Here is a 23,698-nt window from a genome sequence, read left to right on the forward strand (position 1 = left end):
TTGTTTTCCGCATTTCCCCCGCTGTCAGGCTCTCCGCGCCTTCCGCCTGGTGACCATCTGCCACCTGGCTGTAAACTGCTCGGCCAGCGGTTCGCCTATCTGTCTCAGTTTTTCTACTCCACTTGCCAAGGAATTTTCCTAGCTTCTTACTATCCTGTCTCAACCCTTATACCCTTCCTTTCCAATAAGTTAAGCAAATCCATCCCACTGAGACCCTGAAGGACCACACGGGTTGGCATCTGTCAACTCAGAGTTGTCACCATCTTTCTTTTCCTTTTGGTTCTTTCTAAGCCATGCCCATCACGAAATGGTGTCCCCATGTCTCCTTGGCTCAAATTGTTAGTGGTCTTTAATGCTGATTTGAGTCTTAGTGACATTCTGCAGCTGCTGAATGGGTGTGTCAGGAGCAATCGAGAAGCTGAAACTCCCCGGCCTTGGCTCTTGATGTCCATCCAGCTCAAGACTCCAATGAAAACAAGTGGTGTGAGTTCAAGACCCATCAGCCCTATGACAACCACATTGAGATAGGAAAGAAAGACCTTGGTCTTTGCTTTGAATGATTAGACCTTCAGACCAGCTGGTGCCACCGCACCATTCTGCACTCGTGTGTGGTCCTGCTGTCAGCCCGCCTCGGCCCCGAGAGAGCAGTTGGGCAGAGGTGTGGAGCGTCTCCAGGATATAGTGACCAGGCCCATGAGTTCCATTGTTCAGGTTGGGCTTCATTAACGTTCTTCAGAAGGACCTTTTCCTTTGTCTCAAACTCTCCATTACTTAACTTCTGCCTGGGTATCCAACAGGGTCCTTTGCTGGGATTTCTAAGTATATCATGGCCGGTGCCTTCCCACAAGGACTCTGGCTCCATCTTGGTCCTTTCCTATCCAGGACCTCCCAGAAGCCGATGTTGCCCACGACACACCATCTTATTCAAAGTCAAGTGTTAATTCTTGGAAAAGTTTTGGAAATCTGAGATTACACAATGATGGAAAAGTTGATCAAAGTTAAGCTTTTCTGTCTGTTGTCTCTACTAGCAATAATATTCACTAATACTTGCTATGTGCAAGTATTATTCTAATTATTTCATATATATTAACCACTTACTATTTTAATAATAGTAAAACTATTACTATTTTTTCTGCCCCAGGGGAGAGAGAGGCCACTGTCCTCACTTCCATGTTATGGATGGGGAGCGGAACAGAAGGCCAACAGCTTGGGAGCGGAGGAGCCAGGACTGGAATCCCGCCTGACTGGTTCCAGGCAATGGCACCAACCAGCAAGCCGCTGGCTCAGTCTCTCCCTTGGGTGGTCCAGCCCGGGAGGCAGTCGTAGCTCAGAGAGGTCAGGTCACTGAACAAAGACACACAGCTGGTGCCTGGTGGCCTTAGGATTCAAACTCACCTGCCTAGATGCAAACGGGGTTCTCCTTCCACTGGGGTAACTTAGCCACCTATGAAGGACAAATTGTTTTCTACTGAGTACTCAGTACCAGACACTGACCTATGTGTTTTTACATATCTTGTCTGCAAATTCTTTGGTCTCCACTGTTGAGAAGTGTGCTCCATGTCCTCTCTCCTTGACCCTAGGTAGACTCTGTGATTTGACCAAGAGTATGGCAGAGTGATGCTCCATGACTTCCAATGACAGTCTATAAAAGGTCATGCACCTTCTGCCTGTTCTTTTGGGAGGCCTGCTCTGGGGGAAATAACAAGTCTGGCTGCCCTGAAACTGTCTTCCTTGAAAGGCCACGTGGAGGCTCTTGAGCCAACAGCCCCAGAGAGCTCCCACCACGTGGGTGAACCCGCTTGGATGTCCGGCTCAGTCCAGCCTACAGATGTCTGCAGCCCCAGCCAACATCTGACTGTATCCACGTGACAGACCCCCAGGGAGGAACCATCCAACTGGACCTGTTGCAGATGCCTGACCTACAAAATTATGAGCAAAATAGAGTGGTTGGTTGAAGCCACTGTGTTTTGGGATACTGTCTTACACAGTAGTTAGTAACTGTAACATTCCATTTGAGAAATGTTAGCCGAACTGGGCTACTGAAGAGAAATATGAAATAGCTCAGAAATGCCCAATGGGTTCACATTGTGGCAAAGCTGAACTCCCTAATCCCTTCTGGTCAGCTGGTTTAGAGACCAAGGTCATAAGCTCTGGGCTTGGACTGCCTGAGTTGGAGTCTCAGCCCCATCGCTTAGTAGCTGAGTGACCCCGGACAAGTACTTTCACTTACCTGAGCCTCAGTTTCCCCATCTGTGAAACAAGGTCAACAATAGCCCCTTCCCTCATTGGGTTCCCTGGGAGGTTCACAGGCTGATGCCAGTGAAGCCTGAGGTACAGCACCTGGCACCTGTACGTGTTTGCTGGAAGTCAGCAGGCAGGGGGGTGGGACACAGATGCCAGGCAAGGGAGGCTCAGTGAGGTAGACAAGAAGCAGTGGGGCAGGTGAGGAGAAAAGCACAGATGGAAGGAAAGGAGAAACTGAGGGAGAAGAGAGGGTGAGGGTTTGGGAGTTTCTGTTGTGTGCAGGGTGCTGGGGCAGTGGCTGCCAGGCCAGACAGTAGTTGGGAGCCCGGATGGGGAATGACATTGTTAAGGTGCCCTCAAGTGGCAGCTCTGCCAACGATGCCCCTGGAATGCTTGGGCTCGGAAGAGTGTCCGCAGAGCTATCCTGGATCAGCAAGGAGCCTCAAGAGTTGCCATAAAAAGCATCATTAAGGAGGTGGAGTTCTGAGTTAGAGCTGTGAGTGTTTTAATGTTAACCACGGCCACCCCCACTCACATGCTGGGCCAGGAGAAATTCCTTCCTGTGCAGCTTTCCTTCCCCTCTGCCAGGCTGGGCACCCAGTTTATTCCACTGTACCCAAGGTGTAATGGTACACAAGGTGGTGGCCGCTGAGTGGGCAAGAGCATGAGTTCAAATCCCAGTTCCTCCACTCAGGAGCTGTGTGGCCTGGAGAAAGCTACTTACACTCTCTCTGCCCTGTTTCCTAATGGTTACAGCATCAGTCCCAGAGGATTATGGCAGGTGAACAGGATGATGCGTGTGAGGCTGGGTACCCGAGAGGCATCTGTTAATAATTACAAGTCTTCTCCATTTGGGTTTGTCCTTTGTCAAAGTGAGGACTGTTGTTCTGGAACAAATTGGTTCACCTTTGAATACCTCTGTGCTTGGAACAGAGCCCACTACATAGGTGCTTAATAATATTGAACATGAATGAATGTTGAGCTGAGAATGATACTTCAAAAACAGAGAGGAGAGAAAAGCAAAATAAATGAAAAAAGGTAAAAGAGAATGTCTACAGTTGAGCTGCACCAAAATCTTGGGAAAGAGTTTCTGGCTTTCTGAATCCATGCTCCACTCCACTGAGGGATCATCTTCTCTCACCCCTGCCCTATGGCTTCTCCATCTTTATTCCCTCCTGTGTTCTTACGGGTCTGGGTATCCCAGGCCCTGAGATCCCAGAGGGGGCTTGTCCCAGCCTGCTCACCACTGCATAGCACAGGGTCTGATGCAGAGTGATTCAGTGGGAGTGTGTGAAGGAATAAGGGATGAATGAGCTGACTCCTATGTCTTCATGCAGTGGGAAGACAGGCTCCTCCTGCAAGTGCAGGCACATAGTAGGTCCACATTATGTGATTGGATGGGGAGCACAGGGAGTCCTTTAGCTCCTCCAGCCTTGGTTTCTTCACCTACCGACATGGTCCTTGGGCTTACATGTTTCAAAGGCTATTTTTTCTGGCTCTTAATTGATTTGTCGTGGATGCTAAATGCCTGCGGGCAAAATGTAGTAAAAGCAAGGTTTGAACCTCTGCTGCTGCCCACTGGCTATGGGGACTCTCTTCTACAGGCCTTAGTTCTCCAGTCTGTGAAATGGGATTATTTCCATCTCATTGGATTGGATGGTGAAGGTAAAGACACTTAGCCTGGATCCTGGGGGGTTTTACGGCCCTCATCCAGTATCATCTCCTAGTCTTCATTTCTTCATTTGCACATTGGGAAAAGAAAAAGAGGGAGGAAAGGAGGGGGAGAGAAAGGGAGGGGAAAGAGAAAGAGGAGAAGAAGCAGAAGGAGGAGGAGGAGGAAGAGGAGGAAGAGGAAGGGGAGAGATTAAGTCAGGTGACAAGAGTGAAGTTTTCTACCCATGTGCCGAGGGTGAAAATAAATTTAGCAAGTGCGTATTCTGTGCCACAGTTTACTTAGCCCACACTCCCTTCCCGATTTTATTTCCTTCAATCCCCGGAGGACACCTCCCTATTCCCATTTTCCAGTTGAACCTCAGAGAGACAGGGTGTTTGCTAAGTTTGCAAACCCCTGGTGGAAAGTACTTGGCACCACGCTACTTGCCTAGTAAGCGCTCAATGGAACTGATACTTTTATGGTCACGATGAGGAAACTGAGTGCGTCTTCTGCTCAAACTGAGTCAGTAGGAAGCGGGTGGTCCTGGCCGCTCGCGGGGCTCGCAGACCGGGGCAGGGAGGGGCGAGCCTGAGAGGGGCGGGTCCTGAGGGGCGGGGCGGAACGAGGGCCTTGACTGAGCGGCCCTATCAGCTCCGCCGGCCCCGGGGGGGCGTGGCCTCTGGGCTGAGGGGGGAGCGTACAAGAAGAGGCGCACCAAGCCCCGGGATCCACTGCTTCCTTGGGCGGCACGGTTGTCTTGTGTCCTGCGATCGTCCTGTCCCACTGAGCTCGCGCTGCCGTTGCCACCGCCGCCACCGCTGCACAACGCGGGAGACACCAGCGAGCTGGTGATTGGAGCTCTGTAAGTGTGACTTAGATTCCTTTACTCTCTCCGAGCTTTGATCCTTTCCCGTAATCTCCGAGGAGTTGAAGTAACCAGGGCTGATGCCAGCTCTTAGGGCTTACTGTGTGCAAGCACTAAACCGAGAGCTACCTGCTCCTCAGAACCTGGCTCAGCGGCTGACCAATTCACAGCTGGAGAAACTGAGGCTCATCGAGGGCAAGTGAATTGCTCAGGACCACAGCAAGGGAGGAAGGGTGCCGGGACTCAAAGCCAGTCTGACTGCAGATCCGTGCTCTTGGAGGCTGTGTACTTTTGCCTTCCTGTGCAGTTTGCTAGCGTCTGTTGTGTGGATGTGGCATGAGTTTCAATGTGTCTACCCGCATGTGGATGGTGGTTCATTTGCAACAAACCTGTAAGGTAGCCTTCCTCTTCCCATATTTCAGATGAAGACACTGGGAGTTAGGCAGGTGAAGTGAGTTGTCCAGGCAGAACTCGGGCTGGACCCAGCTCTGTCTGTCTCCAAACCTCCAGATGGCCAGGGATTTGTCCAGGCTTGGGGCACCAGCGTTCTTAAAGGTTCGGGAATATGTTCCTGGTATCTTCAACCAGAGTGGACATCTGTATAAATTCCTTGTGTGGAAAGAGTTGTGCTGGGAGCTGAGGGCTTGGTTCTGCAGTCCTGGCGAGATGGGCTGCCCTTGTATGGGGCAGACCCAGAATCTCCCTTGCCAAGTGCTAGGAGGGTGGACAGGCTGGAAAGAGCTTAGCTGATACTTGCTGATTGAAGTCTGTCCTGAATTGGACATCTTTTAGCCAAAAGGTGAGTTGCTGCTCAAGAGAAGCAGCTGGAGGCCTGTGCAAATGCCCGGCTTGCCTTGCAACCTAGAATAGGTTTCTGAGTTTTCACTGTGAGCATTTCGGCCCATTATTCTGTCAGAATAGGGTGGGCTGCTGTTCCCAGCTGAGTCAGGGCATTTAGGGTCTAGAGTCTGACAGGTGAAAGACTAGGGTCCTGTGGAAAAAGACGAGGGGCAGCCCCCTTTCCCAAATAGACTGAGAAGAGACGTTCCAAGGGTTCTTTGTGTTTTGTGCACCTGCTTTTCTGCTTCTAATTCTGGCTGTTTCTACATGGGGGAAGAGCAGAAATTGTGGGAGTTGTACTGCTGGTATGGCAGGTATGAGGCCTCTGCCATGCACTTTACCTACATTATTATCCCTAAAACACACCTGGGCAGCAGGCCTCTTGATCCCCATTTCAAAGAGGTGACGTGCATGTCAAGGCCCCCTAACTGGTGTGCCATGCTGTCACCCCCGGTCTGTCTGGCTGCAGACCCTGCATTTAACCGCTAAGCCCTTTAGACAATTCTCTGACAAATACTAACTTCACCTCTGGAACTGACCTTTGCGCAAGGTGTTGTTTTGTCTGAGAGGGGCTCCGGGTAAAACTGCTGTCCACTGAGTTGATCCCAAGCCCCAAGTCCCGGACCGTGTACCCTGGGACGAGGGTAAATAGGGCCCGTTTCATTTTTACAGAGTCTCTTAAGATGTAGGGGTTGGGATAGTAATAATAACATTTATAATCACACCAGCCTGACATTTACCCAGCACTTCCTACGGGCAGTGATGCCCAGGGTTTTACATGGATGACTTCACTGACGTTTTTTATGGGACGGGTACTAGCCCGTCCTTCTTTTTACAAGGAGGAAATTTGAGGCTTGGAGTGATGAAGGCATGTACCCGGCATGACAGCCAGGGCCGGGGAGAGCTGCCCTCCTGGCAGGGTCCTGTCCCAGATCCTGGAAGAAAGTGCTCATGCAATGGCAAGCCACTTAACTGTCACGGCAGAGCTTGCTACTCGTCTCATACCACATGGGAATCTAGGTCCCTGGCCTGGGTTAGGGGTGGATCTGGAAAGGGGAGGCACTGACCGGGGGCTTGGGCTCCACTCTGCCGGCAGGTAGTGGTATTAAGGCAGGGAGCCCTGGCCCAGGACCCAGGCTAATGCTGGCTCCCAAAACCCTGCTTGCAGCCTGGAGAGAGGGCTGGCTGGCTGGGGGCAGGAACGGAGCCCCTGCAGAAGAGCACGGGGCCTCTGAGGGACCCCACACTTCATCTCCCGCAAAGACCCCACGTTGGCTGTTGGGTGTCTGGCCTTAAGTCAGTTGCCTTTAGTCAGTTGCATTTCAAAACTGGCTTTCGGAGGCAGGACCCCCAACACTGACCTCTTCAGCCTTGTGGGAGCTGGAACATTTCTCTTCCCTGTCACCAGTGTAATTTACTACGTAGGGGAGGTGCCTCTGTGTCTGCTTACTCCCGACCTAGGAGGCTTTTTTCCCCCTCTTTTTTCTTTTGCAAACTCACTGGTTTTTGATCAGTCCCAGATGTGCAAACCCAGCATCACTCAAAGGGGCTGATGGCTTGTCAAGAAAGGAAACTACAACACAGGCACCATTTTGTTTCCTTTTCAGTTCATTGAGCTGACTGCTTCTCAGGCCTTCATGGGGTGGCTGTTCAGGGCCCCTCGTAAGGTCCTAGATGGGGCACACTCTGTTCTGGGCCAGGGAGGGTTGGGTGGTGGGTAGGGCCGGCCATGGCCCCCGTTTTTTTCTTGGATAAAAAAGGTTTTCTGTGGTAAAATATGCATTAACATAACACTGATCATTTTAACCATTTAAACGTGTACAGTTCAGTGGTGTTTAGCACATTCACAGTGTTATGCACCCGTCACCACCATCTAAGTCCAGGACGTTTCATCCTCCCAAAAGGAAGCTCCAGCCCCGTTGTAAGTCACTCTCCTTTTTCTCCTCCCCCAGCCTCTGGCAACTATGAATCCACCTTCTGTCTCTATGGATTCACTATTCTTGACACTTCATAAGAACAGAATCATACATATATGGCCTTTTGCACCGGCTTCTTCCATTTGGTGCAATGTTTGCCAGGTTCATCCGTGTTGTAGCGTGTGTCAGTGCTTCATTCCTTTTGATGGTTCTGTAATATTCTGTTGTGTGGATGGACCACATTTCACTTATCCATTCTTCCCTTGATGGAAGTTTGGATGTTTCCGCATTCTGGCTATTGTGAATAATGCTGCCATTAACATTTGTGTACACATTTTGGGTCTGTACCAGGAGTAGAATTACCAGGTCACATTAAGGTATTAAGGAACCGTGTGCTCTTCTCTTGACTTCCTCCTTAAAGAAGCATCAAGTCGGGTCATCTCATTGCAGAATTGGCCAAGGCCCTCTGCCATGCACGCAGGGAAATCTGGCATCTGAGTGTTTGGGGGGAGGTGTTGGCATTCCACCCAGGGTCACAGCAGCAACTGACAGAATCCTGTCTGAGACATTGCCCTGGGGGAGCTGTGCTTTGTACCCCCGTCTGTGCGACTGTGGGCACTCACAGGCAGACACCCCTCTTTCAAGGTTGTGAGGACAGTTTCTCGTGGTTCAGCCTGAAGCTGTCTCAAGTGCTATGTCAGCTCAGACAGAACCACAGGTTCAGGGGGAAAAGGAGAGGATTATGCAACTCCTGGGCCATCATTTAAAAAATATTATAAATTATGAAACATTTCAGTCTGATTTTCTGGAATGTGCCCCATTATGAGCGCAGAGTGACACCATCTCAGCAGGAAAAAGAATCGAGTTTCTGTTTCACTCGCCGTCCAGTGGCCCTGGAATTGACCCTGGCCCCAACAAGTTCTCTGGGGTTGGACAAAACCCACCCGGAGCTCTCTAGGAGTGGCTGCTGGCATCCAGCTGGCGTCCGCTGGGACTGACTTGAGAAGAGCCTGAGGAATCTTCCTAGGGCAAAGAGGCAGCATTCTCTGGCAGGGAAAGGGGATGGGGGTGGGGCGTTGGTGAGGGTGCACAAAGCGGAGGCACCATGTGTGTGTGCAAAGGCCCAGAGGTAGGAAGGGGCCTGGCACTCAGTGGAGAAAGGCAAGAAAGTCCTGTGTGGGGGGAGCTTAAGGGTCAGATGCAGGAAGAACAAGGGTCTGCCGTGCAGATGGGGTGACTGTACTGAGTTTGGCTTCCCTGCTACGGGCTGCGGGGCATAGGAGTGTAACAGGGTGGTGTTTTTGCTTGAGAACAGGTCACTGTGGAATGAGCAGTGGCCCCCGAATTGTGGGGAGCCCTTCCCTGCTGGGCTCATAGGTGACTGAGTGGCAGCACAGACCCAGCAGCAAAGCTCACCAATCCAGAAGCTGTTCCTTCCTGCCTCTGCCTACAGCAAGGCCAGCGTTTCAGGTGGTACGGTCAGTCCCTAATGCTTCTCCTGCACCCCACCCCCGGCTCCCTCACAACAAAGAGAGCACTTTCTACAACAAAGTCTCTGCCTAGTTTCAGGGCCCAGCTGGGAGGTCCTCGCTTGGTTCTGTTTTCATTGTGTTTAATTCTATTCAGGTTTCTGTTCAAGGTGGAAATGATCAAGTTCTCAAATGGTGGTGATGGAAAGTTATCCCTTATAAGTAAATTTCTTTGAATCCTCAGACTGGGCCAACTTGACCAAAAATACAAAATATGTGCTAATACAAGTAGATGGTGAAGCTGGACAACATTGGGAGGGGAGGGTGCCAAGGACTGAAGTTTGGGAAATGCTGGGTTAAGGTGGGGAATGAGGAGATTTGAGCGGCTGTTACAGTCTGGAGCAGTGGTTCTCCAAGTGGGGCTTCACTCAGACTGGGGAGGGTGCACAGCAGCGCCTGGGAACTCAGTAGAAATGCGGACTCTCAGGCCCCTTCCCAGACTTCCAGAATCAGAAGCTGTGGGAGCGGGGCTGGCGATCTGTTTTAGTGAGGCTTCCCGCACTTTCTGGTACAGACTCAAGCATGAGACCTACTGCCTTAGAAAGCCAATGAAGACTTGCCCTGGGGCCCGGTGCAGGTGGGTGGGTAGATGGGAAGCTGTGTAGAAGGTTTTGTTTACAGGACCTGGTGTGACCAGAGAGAGGCCAAAGGGCAAGAATGAGGTGAGAGGCTCAGGAGCCAACATGACTGCAAGAGTCAGAAGCCACTTGAGAAAAAGCTGTTGGCATGTCCATGAGTCTGTCTTCTGGAAGAATGTCCAGCTTGTTGACACCCATGCCCTGGGCCAGAGCAAGTGTCCGGAGGATTCCAGCACCTTCCTTCAGAGCACGTTGAGTGTCCCCGTATGCCCGGGAGCTCGTGAAGGACATCTGTGTGTGACCCTGAAACATCCCCTTGGAAAAAAATGAGTTGTTTTCAGGATAACATTTAAAATATATCTGCATGTATGTGTATTATCTGCTACCATCCCCTGTCTCCCTCCTGCCCCAAACTGGCTCCCAACACAGCCAGTCTGTTCTCTGGGGGAGAAGCTCTGGGCTGCTGAAAACGCTGTTTTATTCCCAAAAACCTTCAAGACCTGGGCTTCCCTGGGACTGGAGATATTTTCAGCCTTGGCATCGTTGGACAAAGTGCCCTCTCAGACGTGGGATGAACTGGGCCCTGTCTGGGAGAGCCGGTGTCTGGTCCAAGTGGGAGGCCCCAGCCAGCCGCAGGGCTTTATCTGGGCTCCGACGCGAAAGTTCACTTTGAAGCGCTGTCCGCGGCCAGGCTCCTGGCTTGTCTTAGTCCTGAGGCTGCTGGGGAGAGCCCTGGAGGGTTTTCTCTTGCCCGATGGGGCTCTCTTGCAGCCACTCATGCTTCTCCTGGTCTATCCTTCAAACAGAAGCCAGAGAGCTTTCAAAAGATTTGTTGCTTTTTGTTTTTTTACATTTTATTAAAGTTTTACACACTAGAAGGGACTGATCACTCATTCGTGTACTGGCAGGTAAATTTTTCCCGAATGCATAGGTGCATGCTAGGACCCCCAGGTCAAGCTGCAGGGCCTGACCAGTCTCCCCTGGGGCCTCTCTCTCCCATTCCCCACCCCCAAAATGGGCAACCATTTCCGGACTTCTGATAGCATAGATTGCTCTTTTCTGGTTTTGAACTTTACATAAACACCACCGTGCATGTTCAGTCCCTGGAGTCTGGCTTCTCTAGTTGAGTGTTGCGTCTGTGAGCTTTGTCTACCCCTTGCACGCAGACGGGCTTTCAAAGCATCAGCCACCTACTGCCACTAGTTTCATCCCCCGCACACATGCTTGTTTTCTCTTTTAGAATAAAATCACGACTCTGCCGTGGCCTCCAAGGCCCCTCACCACCTCGTCCTACCTGCCTCTGTGACCCTATTTCTCCCTCTTTCTACCGGCTTTGCGCCTGTTGGGGGTCATGCTGGGACAGTGACTCCCTCTAAGCCTTTGTCCTTACTGGTCCTGCTGCCTCGCGCTTCCTTCCCTTGCCATCTCAGCGGGACTCCGCTGCCCACCCTGGCCACAGCGGTCCCTCCCCCGACCTCTGCTCAACTTCCCCATCCTATTCCCAGGGCTGCTTTCCTCCTGCCTTTTGTCTTTACCCAGTTGCTGCTATGTCTCGTCCCCTTCCCAAGATCGGACTGTCTTGTTCCCTTGCATGTCCCAAGGACTCCGTGGCCACTCGAGGATTTGCCCTGGGGATTTTCATCGGCAAAGCAGTGTGGAGATTCCATAGCCTGGGTCTATAGAATTTCTGATCTGGTGTCTTTGAGCTTGATTCAAAACTAGGGGTTGTCATGCATCCTAACAGATACCTCCCAGTACCAGTAAATCATGCAATTCAGGCAGGAGGCTGGCCCAGGTGCTGCCAGCCGTGAAGCCTGGAGCAGAGATGACCTGGGATGCCTGAATTCACCCAGGAGGACGAGGGAAAGAAACAGCCATTAAACACCGCTAGGTCCTAGGACTCTGCTGCTGGGCTTTTTAGAACCACTAATTTTGTAATCTTCACATATTCCCTCCTTCATCCCTGGGAGAAATTCAAGGCTTCATTGTGCCCATTAGGAATTGGACACCCTGAGGGGTAAAGTGTCCTGTGCACCTTTACATGGTGGTGTCAGGATTTGAACCCTGGTCTGACCCAATGCCCATGCTTTTCCACACGCCTTCTGGCAGTCCTTGATGTCTTGGCCTTTGGAGATGGCAGTTTCCTGCCGTTCATCTAAAGCTTTGCTGAGAGCATTGTTCCCGAGGAGACATCCATACATTTGTAAGAAAAGAGAAAAGGGGCCCCAGGAGTTATGTGCTGGGTATTTTTTTTAAATTAAAAAAAAATATATCCTTGCCTGAGGATAGGTTTATTGATTTTAGAGAGAGAGAGAGAGAGAGAGAGAAACATCATTCGGTTGCCTCTCATACCTGCCCTGATCAGGGTCAAACCCGAAACCTAGGTATGTGCCCTGACCAGTGATCAAACCTGCAATCTTTTGGTGTATGAGACGGTGCTCCAGCCAACTGAGCGAAACTGGCCAGGGCTGTGCTGGGAATTCTAAGCCCAAATTAATTTATTATCCAGTTACTTAAGAGAAGCTTCTTCGATATGTTCTCTTGGCTTGCAGTGAATGCATCTGGTTTTAGTTCTTTTTATTGCACAAAGTAAATTAAGTATCTGTTGAATGAGCTTTCTTCTTTTTGTCCGGAATTTTGTATATTCTTCATGCAGTATTTAAAAAATTGAATGAGTTTGTATATTATCCTTGTTCAGTATATATCCTGTAAGGGCACACCTTCTGCCAAGGCCACAGGAGGACGGAAGGTGCCATGGGGAGGGTGTTTCTCGTAAGCCGAGTGGACTGCTGGGCGGCTGTCCTTGGTTGCGGGGAATCCAAGGTACCTGTTTCCTCCCTGTCCAGCCCTAATCCCGCAGAGAAGGGTTTAAGGAAAACCGAGGAGATCGCCTGCCACCCCACCCCCGGGTGTCTGGTACTGAACCAGACGCTCTTCCTGAGAGGTTCTCCCCAGTCCTGGGATCTGCCCAAAACATGCCTGCTGGGGAGTCCTCTTCCCTCCTCCCATCCGCCACTCCATTCCTGGAATTTCTGGGTGGTTTGTGGGTATGTCTCTGATCTGTGCTTGGCCTTACTCATACGTCGACTTCTTCTTTGTGCTTCTGAGGAAGGGCAGAGCTCAAGGCACACTCATCTTAGCTGCTGTCCTGTGGGTGGGGTGTCTCCCTGAGCAAGCCTGGCTGACATGGGGCTGGAAGCCAGAAAAGCCCTGACGTTTTGAGGAGCCATGGCCTGGACGAGCCAGGATCGCTAAGCAGACGGAGTGTGGCAGATGCACCGGCACTGTCCACAGGCCTTCTGTGTGACTATGAGCAAGTTGCTTATCCATTTTGAGCCTCAGTCTCCTCATCTGTACAATAGGGCTCATAACTGCAGTGGCCCCATTAGTCTGTGGAGAGGATGAAGGTGGGACGCCGGCAGTAGAGGCCAGCTGTTTCGTCCACACTCATCGTGCTTTGGACGGGTTATTGGTGACGGTGGAAAGTGCCAGCCAGTGGTGTGCCGGAGTCAGCTCCCTAGTTAAAGTTTCAGAAAGATCGTGAGCCAGTTAAATACACCCAAAATTAAACATTGAATTATATAAATTTACAGTTAAATAAGTCATATTTAAAACATTCAAGACTTATCATACCGTAATTTTTTACTACCCTTTCTATTATTTCTGCTCTTGAGGTTATTAGTGTGCTAGTACAAGACTTCCCAGAAACCCCATGTTCAGTACCTCATGTTGCACGCTTAAAATTGGCCACGGTGGGAATATTTATACCAGGGCAATTGGCAAATGTTATGAATAAGGATGGGTTTAAAAAAAATTTTTTTTTAGTGTTGGTTGTTAAACATTTACCAGCACACCGCTGATTCTGGCCCTCAAGAGGCACATGGTATAGCTGGCAAGGCAAATGGTATGAACAGATGCAGTGCAGGCTGGTGAGTTCTAGGACATCCAGGGGCCAGTTTGTTCAGCTGAGACTGAGTTCTGGAAGGAGATAGTGCTCCATGAGCCGTGGCATCTGAGCTGGGTCATTGTCAGCACTGTGAATTACCACATACATCTGTACAGATTGTTCCTGGCCTGTAGTCAGCAGACATGACATCTTGGCACCTTCTTCCCTATAAGGTGGGAAAAAGTGGCCACGGTTCAAGCTATGTGCTGAATGAAGTGTGTTTTATTTTATTTTTTAATACATTTTATTGATTATGCTATTACAGTTGCCCTAATTTATCCCCTTTTGCCCCTCTCCACCCGGAACCCCCCATTCCCTCCAGAAATCCCCCCCTTGGTTTATGTCCATAGGTTATGCATGTAAGTACTTTGGCTACCCCATTTCCTATACTTTTATTAGGATCCCCCAGTCTTCTGTGTCTACCAATTTGCACTTCTTAATCCCTGCACGTTTTCTCCCCTCTCCTCCTTCCTCCTCCCAACTGATAACCCTCCAAATGCTCTCCATATCTATAATTCTGTTTCTGTTCTACTTGTTTGCTTGATTTGTTTTTTAGATTTAGTTGTTGATAGTTGTGAATTTGTCATCATTTTAATGTTCATAGTTTTGATCTCTCTCTTTTTTAAAAAAAAAAATAAGTCCCTTTAGCATTTCATGTAATAATGGCTTGGTGATGATGAGCTCCTTTAGCTTTACCTTGTCTGGGAAGCACTTTATCTGCCCTTTGATTCTAAATGATAGCTTTGCTGGGTAGAGTTACCTTGGTTGTAGGTCCTTGCTTTTCATCACTGTGAATACTTCTTGCCAGTCTCTTCTTGCCTGCAAAGTTTCTTTTAAGAAATCAGCTGACAGTCTTATGGGGACTGCTTTGTAGTTAACTCTCTGTTTTTCTGTTGCTGCTTTTAAAATTCTCCCTTTATCTTTAACCTTTGGCATTTTAATTATGATGTGTCATGATGGGGTCCTCTTTGCGTCTATCTTGTTTGGGACTCTGTGCTTCCTGGACTTGTATGTCTATTTCCTTCACCAAATTAGGGAAGTTTTCTTTCATTATTTTTTCAAATAAATTTTCAATATCCATGTCTCCCTGGCTCTGCATCTCCATCCCTGCTACCTGTCTGCATGAATGTGACTTCTTTAATTCCTTGGTTGTTGGATTTCCACACAGCTCAATTTTCTGACAATTCTGGGTGGTAGTTGTTTTGCAGTTTAGTTGTAATTTTTGCTGTGGTTGTGCAAGGAGGCAAACCATGTTTACCTATGCCTCCATCTTCTCTTCTCCTTCTGGCATCCCTATGATTCAAAACTCTATGCTTGAAGTTGTCCCAGAAGTTCCTTAGCCTATCCTTAATTTTTTGGATTCTTTTTTCTTGTTGCTGTTCTGATTCAATCTGTTTTCTTCCTTATGTTCCAAATCATTGATTTGATTCTAGCTTCATCCCCTTCACTGTTGATTCCCTGTAAATTTTCTTCTTTTCACTTAGTGTAACCTTCACTTCTGCCTGGGTCTTTTTTATGTTGTTGAAGTACCCCATGAGTTGCTTGGGCATCCTAATAACCAGTGTTTTGAACTCTGCATCTGACAGACTGCTTATCTCCATTTTGTTTAGTTCTTTTTCTGGAGTTCTGTTCTGTTCTTTCATTTGGGCCATATTTCTTTGTCTCCTAATTTTGGCAGCTTCCCTGTGTTTATTTCTATGTATTTGGTAGAACTGTTTTGACTCCCTGTCTTAGTAGCGTGGCCTATTGCAGAAAAGCACATGGGTAAGTTGGGTGGGGCAGAGCCTTAGGTGATCAATCACCAGGGTGGGGCAACCTGTGTGAACTAGCATGATGAAGTCTCTGATATGGTGTCACCACTCTGTGGCTCCCTGTAGGGGAGGGCTCAGAAAAGGAATTATGGCTGCTGCCTGACCTCTGGAGTTTTTTTAGGAAGGAAGCTGTCTCCTAGCACTTGCCCTGATGCCAGACACTTCAGTTTCTCCCCATATGCCATTGGTGTCCTTTCAGCTGTTGCTCCTGTGCTGGAGCCCAGACGGAGTGAGTCTGTGTAAGTTCTAAGTCCATTATGGGCCCTTTGGGAGGAGATGCCTGAGAATCCCACAGTTTCTTCCATTGCCCTACCTCCACTGATTTTCACAGCCAGAAGTTATGGGGGCTTACCTTCCTAGCACTGGAACCCTAAGCGGTGTGGTCTGGTGTGGGGCTGGGATACCTCACTCCCAAGATATCCCTTGCTCCCCAGGTATCCCTCCCAATTCTTATCTACCACACATGGGTGTGGGACCACCCATTCCATGCCTCCCTGTCTCCACATCTCCACCCCTCCTACCCCTCTACATGAATGTGACTTCTTTAATTCCTTGGTTGTCGGATTTCCACACAGCTCAATTTTCTGACAATTCTGGGTGGTAGTTGTTTTGTAGTTTAGTTGTAATTTTTGCTGTGGTTGTGCAAGGGGGCAAGCTGTGTCTACCTATGCCTCCATCTTGACCAGAATTCCCTAAAGTGTGTTTTAAATTTAGGAGCGGGTTCTTCCTTCTCCTCTCAAGAATTAGACATTTATTAGGAATTTTAAAAGTTAGGTCTCATCTCAAGGCAGAGTTGGGACTTTGAAATAATGTGGTGAAGAGAGAAGAGTCTTTTCCACTTCATTCCCCATTATTAATGCCAGCCTTCTAAAAATCTCTTGAAACAATACATCTTTGGGCCAGTTAGCAGCAGCAACATTATATAATAACTAATACTATTTAGCTGTACACTACATAGCTAACATGGTCACGTTTATTCCCTCCTTCATTCCTCACTTCACAGGCCATCCCTGGACCCTCATGTGCCCCGCCCCTGGCCCAGACTGGGCAGATTAATCCTGCCTCATTGGAGGTGAAGACTCAGCTGAAGAGTCACTACCTCCCTGAAGCCTTCTGGGGCTTCATCATGCCTTTAGCTCTGCTGGTCTTATTTGCCAATGTCTGACAAGTGCTATAATTCCCCTCTACCTTATAGATGCTTACATTGGAGCCCAGAAGAAGCTACATGCCATGTCCAAGGTCATACAGCGGTCATAAGTGCGGGGCAGTGTCAGAAATTGAACCCAGGTTTCTGTTCCCTGAGAGCCCAAGCTTCAGGCCGTAATGAAGAAGCCAACATCACGTGTATTCTTTATACTGCTCTTCTGATCTAGGGAGGCGGAGGAAAGCCACACATCCATTCCATAAATATTTATTGAACACCAACTTGGCAGACACTGGTGATTCAGCTGTGAATGAGCCCGACAGGTCTGCAGGTGTGGATAAGCACTGCCCCAGAGTTGAGTCTTAAGCAAGGAGAGGGAATTAATCTGCCTAGCCTGAGCCAGCAGGGGGGCGGGATGGGGTAAGTCGGGTTCATAGGATGAGCTGTGGGAACAGCATGTGCAAAAGCAGATAGTTTGGCACAGTCTCGAAGCCGATGGCTGACAGGCTCAGTCCTAAGATTCATCTTTCTGGCAGACTTTCCTAAACACAGGCAAAGGCAAGCCGGGCGAGGTGACGCATCGAACTTAAACAAACCGTGTTCCCTTTCTCTCCCTTGCTCCTGAGGGTTGAGTTTGGTGGTGACATTGCCCAGGAGGTGACCATCAGGGAGACCCCTTGTTAGATTGGGAACAGGAAGATCTGCTGACCCCCTATGGACCCACAGAGCCTTGGCCAGGGGAGGGGGTGGTTACAGCAGATTGAAAGTTCCTCAAGCTTTCAGAGAGCTTGATGTCAAATGTTGGTTCCACAAGCTGCACAAACTCATAAATACCAGGCAGTGTCTCCTGGACTGAGTTTTATTCTCTGTAAAATGGGGCTGAAAGCAACCACCTCCCTGGCAGAGATCGACGCCCCTGGAAGCTTCGGCCATGCTGCAGGCATGGGACTCCTGTGATCTTCACTCGCCAGGCTTGGGTTCCCCTGCTGACCCCGCGGTTTGAAAGCCTTGTTGGTCCCTTCCCACCTCTCCTGTGGCCTGGTGTAAGACCTCTCTGGCTTTACTGTATCTGTGGTCTGCCTAATCATGCCCGCAGATCTGTTGGGCTTGGTTTTGCAACTTTGGCAAAGAAGAACATCTTTCAGAGAGCATTTCTCCCATATTGTAGAGACGTTCACGGCAGATGTTTCAAGCTGTTGGTAAGAGGCCAGGGGTGGCAGAGAGCTGAAGAGGGCTTCTCTAGAAAATGCCTTTGGGGGTGCCTGCCTCTTAAACTACTTTAGGAACCCTAGGAGAATTGAGGGGTAAGAGCGTAGAGACAAAGAGTGTGGCCCTCACTGTCTGGGCGTGAAGTGTGAGCTTCTCCAAGATGTTGGGAAAACAGCCAGGACCCCAGCAGCTGGAGGATGCTCTGCAGAGAGCTCCCATCAACGCCAGGGGTCAGAGGTTAGCTGGTCACATTTGAGTCAAAGGCACATTGGCAGAGGGGGATTGGAGGGGTGTCAAGCCCAATAACAGGGGTGCATTTTGGTGAAATGTCACCATGATGTAAAGGTTTCAGTCCTCTAGGGCTGGCACATTGGTGCCTTTTCATCAACAGAGCCACCATCTGACCCCAGGAGGCCAGTGCCTCAGCTCCACCAAGCCCAGCAGTCTTACCAGGAGGCAGAGCAGGGCAAAGAGGATTGCAGAGAGAGATGGGGTTGTTGGTGGCCGAAGCTTCCAGGGGCGTTGATCTCTGCCAGGGAGGTGGTTGCTTTCAGCCCCATTTTACAGAGAATAAAACTCAGTCCAGGAGACACTGCCTGGTATTTGTGAGTTTGTGCAGCTAGTGGAACCAACATTTGACATCCCTCCCCTGCACAGGTGGTGACAGGAAATCCATGGGGTGGCAGTAAAAAAGGGCTGTTAGGTCAGATAAAGCTGTATTCTATCGCCGGGTGGAACCTTGTGTGGGTTTCTTAAACAACAGAGGCCTCAGTATCCTCATCTGTAAAATGGGTTAGTGAAACCCGAACCTCTGCGTCATTGGGAGGTGAATTGAGAAATGCAGTGACTGGTACACAGTAGGCTTCCCACAGAATAAGCCCCCTGCCAGCCTTCCTGGAGGGAGCATGTACTTGTCATTGGAAATCTCTAGGCAGCCTTGGACAGTGTGTATGTCTCATTTGCAAAAATTTTTTTTTAATTGTAAATAGAAAAATGACTGAAGTCCTTTCGTCCTGAATTCTGATTGAGCTGTTTGGACGGCAGAGGCTGAATGGTTGAAACAGGCCCGGGGTGCTGGTATTGCCCATGAGGTGGGCCCCGGCCAGCGGGCTTGTTGCTTTGACGGAGCACCAACTGCCACTGCCGGAGGAGCCGTATCCTTGCCTCAGCCTCCTAATTTGCCTCTCTGTTTCCACCTCGCCTCCTTCCAGGTAGTGCCCAGAGGGATATTTGAAACAGATCCTCTTCACCCACTTATCTGATGCACATATCAGTGTGGTAGGGCTACCATAACCAAGGACCACAGACTGGGTGGCTTAAAGAAGAAACAGTTCCTGCCTCGCGGCTATGGAGACTGACAGTCTGAGATCGAGGTGTCTGCAGGGCTGGTTCCTTCTAAGGCCTCTCTCCTTGGCTTGCAGACAGCTGTCTGTCCCTGTGTCCTCACATGGTGTTCCTTCTGTGTGTGTCTCTGTCCTAATCTCTGCTTCTTATAAGGACACCAGTTGTATTGGATTAGGGCCCACCCCAATGACCTCGTTTAACTTATTCACACCCTTAAAAGCCTGATCTCCAAATACAGTCACATTCTGGGATGCTTGGGGTTGGGGCTTCCACATATGAATTTGGGAGAGACTCAAGCCAGCCCAGAACCCTGTGCTGGTTCCCCTGTGCCAGTACCATGCTGGGCTCTGGGAGCGCAGACGGGAGTGAGATGCAAGCCCTGCTATCACTCTGATTATACTGAAATCTTCAGTGCTCCCCTGCTGCCTAAACTTAGCAGGAGCATCAAGATCTGGGCCTTACCCTGCTCCAGCACGGATCCCCAGGCACCCTGAGTGCCAGTCAGGCCAACCCACCTTCAGACCTAACGGTACACTGGACATGCCACCCAGCATGGTGCCACAAATGGCGTGACCCAGGGCACGTCTGCGTTTCCCAGGCCAGCGACCGGCGCAGAGCGGAAGAGGCTTGAAGAAACTCTTTCTCTTCTCTCCTTTCACCATTTTCTTCCAATGGGAAGTTCCAGGAAACCCCATAGTTCTCCCAACTCTAAAACTCTTGCCAAGACTTTAGCAGTTCTCTTTGGAACCTTCCAGGGAAGGCATTGCCCTGGAGTGTGGGGCCCCTTTCATACTCAAAGTGAAGGTGGCTTCAGTTCGGAATAAGGTCACACTTGTTCAGGGGAGCATGCCAGAGAATGCACTTGGGACGTGCAGTTGTTTCATTGTCCTTTCACATGTTGGCATTTTGCTTTGTTTTAAAGTGGGCAAGTCCAAAGGACAGGCTGCCTCTACCACGTAGGTCCAGTCTTGGAGGGCGCCCTCTTTGGCTGCAACTTTGAAGTTTCTGCCAACTCAGCCTGTCTATCTACCTAAAGTGAACAGAAGCAGACACTTGCATATTCGTTTGAGATTTTAGTAGAAGTAACATGTTAAAGATAAAGATGAAGTCCCTCACTTTCTCCTTCCCAGTTCCAATGCCCTCACCCCGGAGGTTCTGATTCAGTCCTGGGTTTACCATGCAAACAACACACACACACACACACACACACACACACGTATTCTAACACAAAGATACAGACATGTGTATATGTATGTGTATATAATATATGTATATATCATATACATATAGATGTTTGTATATGTACATATACATGGTTGTATGATGGTTGTAAGATGGTTGTATGTACATATACATGCATATCTAAAATATGATTTATATGTTAAAAAGTTTATGTAAATAATACAATTAGCATAATATTCTACAACTTGCTTTTTAACCCAACGTGGTATTTGAGTTTTATACTGACACTCACATAGCCCTAGCTCATTCCTTTTTACCTGCTGTATAATATTCTACCTCATGGCTACCCCACAATTTATTTACTGATTACCACTATTGATAGCCATTTGAGCTGTGCCCATTGGCAGTTTAAACCAAACTCAGGTCTTAGTCTAGCTGAGCCAAAGTTGAGTTATATAAGCAATTCACGTTTCCTGTTTGCGGGTGCCCTGCCCTGCCAGCTGCTTTAACGTAGAGCAAAGCAAATCGAGCGTGGTCATGATGCCAGAGAGGATGCTTGGTGATGTCGGTCACCGCTTACTTTGTCTCAAATCTCAATGCAGCGTCAGTGCGTTTTGGCATCTCCTTCAGCCTGGCCTTCTGCAGCTGGGAAATGTTCTTATATGGTGGTGTGACTAACCTGAGAGAGAAGTCAGGGACCCTGAGGAGTTCTGCTTGACTGGTTTGATTCCCAGTGGGGCAAGTAGCACGCACAAGTCCTCCCTGCAGTGCCTGGGGCTCTGCCCCAAAGGAAACTCCTTGGGAGGGAAGCCACATGGGGCTCATGCCAAAGGGAGCCTGCTCTCCCCCCTCTGGGTGGCGGTTATTTTTATCTGAAGCTCGGGCTCGGTCAGGACCCTGGAGAGTTTCCAGGGTCGGAGATGGAAACTGCCTCTTTCCCATAGCTCCTAGGCTCTGCCCTGCCTCCTGGGACTCCCAGCTCTGCTTGTTCAGGCGGCTCATCCCCTCCTTGTCGCACTCTGTGTCTTGCCCCTGATGGTACCCTCCCCTGCTGCCATCTTTTGGTCCCAGCCAGCTTGACTGGCGAGCACTAGGTATCACTAATGTGGGTGAAGACCAGAGAAGCCTTGTTGAAAGGATCAAGCCTCTCAGGGTTCTGAGGGGGTCAGCACACAGGCATGGCTGCCGCCCTTCCCACCCAGAGAGCCCCCTCCTCCAGCTCCCTGGGATGTCTTAAGTCATCCCTGTCCCACTGGGTGGGGGGCTGTGGCTTTTCTTACCTGTCTCCCCAGAGTCTAACACAAAACCAGTGCCCAATAAAGGCCAACGGGTGACTCACCAACTCTCCCTTGGGAGAAAAGCAGAGCTGAGAGATGTAAATGAACACACACAAGCCCTGCCAGGTGACAACCAGGAGGAGGGCCACAGTGGGTGGCGCTTTCGTGGAGCTGAGACCCCCCGTCACAGCCAGGTTCCAGTCCCAGCATCTGTACTCACTCGTCCCGCAGCCTCAGGCCTGTGGCAGCACCGCTCCAGGCCTCGGCTCCCGCATGTGTAAAGCGGGAGAGATGACAAACAGGCCCCGGGGTTGTCCTGGGATTCGAAATGATGTGAACGATGTGACTGGTCCACGGAGATGCCTAGGAAGGATTTTTAGAAAGAACAAAAGGCGCAATGGAAATTCACCTAATATCAGCCCTTGGAAATCTCAAGTTAGTTTGTGTATTCGAAGACTAACGCAGCTCTTCCTCAGATGGGTGCCCGGGAAGAACGTTGAGTGAGAGGATTATTTGGGGAAAGGACTTGTAGAGCAAAGGCAAGGAAGGGCCATCAGGATCCTTGACAGGTAATGCAAGTGGGAGAGCTTTCTTTCCTGCAGTCGGCACCAGGGGGGTCTCTGAGATGGGGAATCCCCACTGATACGACCCCACAGCTCTGACAAGTGGCAGAGCTGGGGTTCCAGAAATGCACTAGGGGAAGTGCGGCTCCAAGGTGAGGCTGTGAAGGTCTAGGAGTCTCAGCCCGCCCTCTTCTGTCCCCTCGCACTGCTGCTGGCTTTGTCAACCAACAGTAAGTAACCATCCTGATGTGTCCCTTGGGTGCTGATTGCCCATGTGAACCACTGACTAAGTAGCCAAAATGGTAACCCCTGCCGGTGTCTGGGGCAGGCTCGCCATCAGACAGAAGCTGGGGAAGCGGGGTCACGTGCTTGGTTGTTGAGTGTGTTTGCCAGGCAGGCTCGAGGACGAGGCTGGGGTACACAGCACCCTTAGGAGGTCTTCCTTCTTTCCACTGTCACTTCTCCGAGGATCAAGTGGACAGGGCTGAGCATGCAGCTGGGTCCCTGGCTGGGTCTGGTGACACGCTGGAGTATGTGACGACTGTGTGGGCGGTGCCGATGGCAGGGCGGTGCCGATGGCAGGGCTGTGAGGAGAGGGGCATTGTGCAGCGATGGGTCTGGGGAAGGATGCCTGTTGACCACACGGGGTACCCTGGGTCTTATTTCAAGGGGACAAGGAAGTTGGCTACTAACGTTTGTTCAGGGCACATCCTTCGGTGATGTGAAATGACCTTATCAATCTCCTTTGGGAGCAGGAGACAGAACTTAACTCAGGCCGTGGACCCACCTGAGTCCTGAATGAGTAGAAATACTGACTCAAAATGACAAAACCAGTCATGAGAGACTGGTGATGAGAGAACGTGGGTCCAGGAGAGACCGTGCCAGGATGTCCTATGCGGAGTCCGGGCAGTTTGCCTCACTGGAAACGCTTCACTTGAATCCCAGCTCCCCTTCTTCCTGTCTGTGGGACTTTGGTTACTGAGCCCCTGTGAGCCTCAGTTTCCACGTCTGCAGAGTGGGGAAAATGTTACCTATTCTGTTCACTGCCCAAGCCGACTTTGGAGCTGGTTTAACGCTGGCTGACATTTCCCCCGCTGCCCTCTGCTTCTTTTCAGAGCGCCCGAGCACCCAGCTCTGCCCCAGGAGCCCAGGCTGCCGCGTCACTCCAATTCTTGCTGCCAGAGAGGAGCCATGAGCTGTGTCCTGAATGGCCTCATCCCCTTGGGGCTGGTGCTGCTGGTCTGTGAGGCCCAAGGCTTTTTCCTGCCCAACGTCACACACTTAGAGAAGCTGCTCAGCAAATACCAGCAAGACGAGCCCCACTCCCGGGCCCGCAGGGCGATCCCCAGGTCGGACCAGGAGGAGATCCTCATGCTTCACAATAAACTGCGGGGCCAAGTGTACCCCCCGGCCTCCAACATGGAGTCCATGGTGAGTGCTGGCATCCCCACCCGGGGGCAGGAGGCCTGCGCTCCGCCTGTTCTGTCCCCCGTCGCTGGGTGTGCGGCAGGCCTGGGGTCTTGGATAGCGGAGGGCCCCTTGCCTCTATTCCCGATCCCCCATTAAAACAGCCCCCATGAGCTCCCCAGCAGAAGC

The 23,698-nt window shown here is 50.3% G+C and overlaps 1 protein-coding gene across 1 annotated transcript in view; it reads left to right on the forward strand.

Moving 5' to 3' along the window:
• Window positions 1–4,634: 4,634 nt before the first annotated feature.
• The window catches only part of CRISPLD2 (cysteine rich secretory protein LCCL domain containing 2), a 62,080-nt gene continuing 43,016 nt past the window's right edge, over window positions 4,635–23,698 (forward strand). Inside the window, exons 1-2 of the mRNA XM_054588815.1 lie at window positions 4,635–4,760; window positions 23,218–23,533. Of these exons, the coding sequence (XP_054444790.1) occupies window positions 23,294–23,533 (240 nt within the window). The 5' untranslated portion in view covers window positions 4,635–4,760; window positions 23,218–23,293. The remainder of the gene's footprint in view (window positions 4,761–23,217; window positions 23,534–23,698) is intronic.

Source organism: Pteronotus mesoamericanus, unplaced genomic scaffold (assembly GCF_021234165.1).
Source record: "Pteronotus mesoamericanus isolate MK-2021 breed Mesoamerican mustached bat unplaced genomic scaffold, CSHL_Meso_final scaffold_165, whole genome shotgun sequence".
Classification (NCBI taxonomy): Eukaryota; Metazoa; Chordata; class Mammalia; order Chiroptera; family Mormoopidae; genus Pteronotus; species Pteronotus mesoamericanus.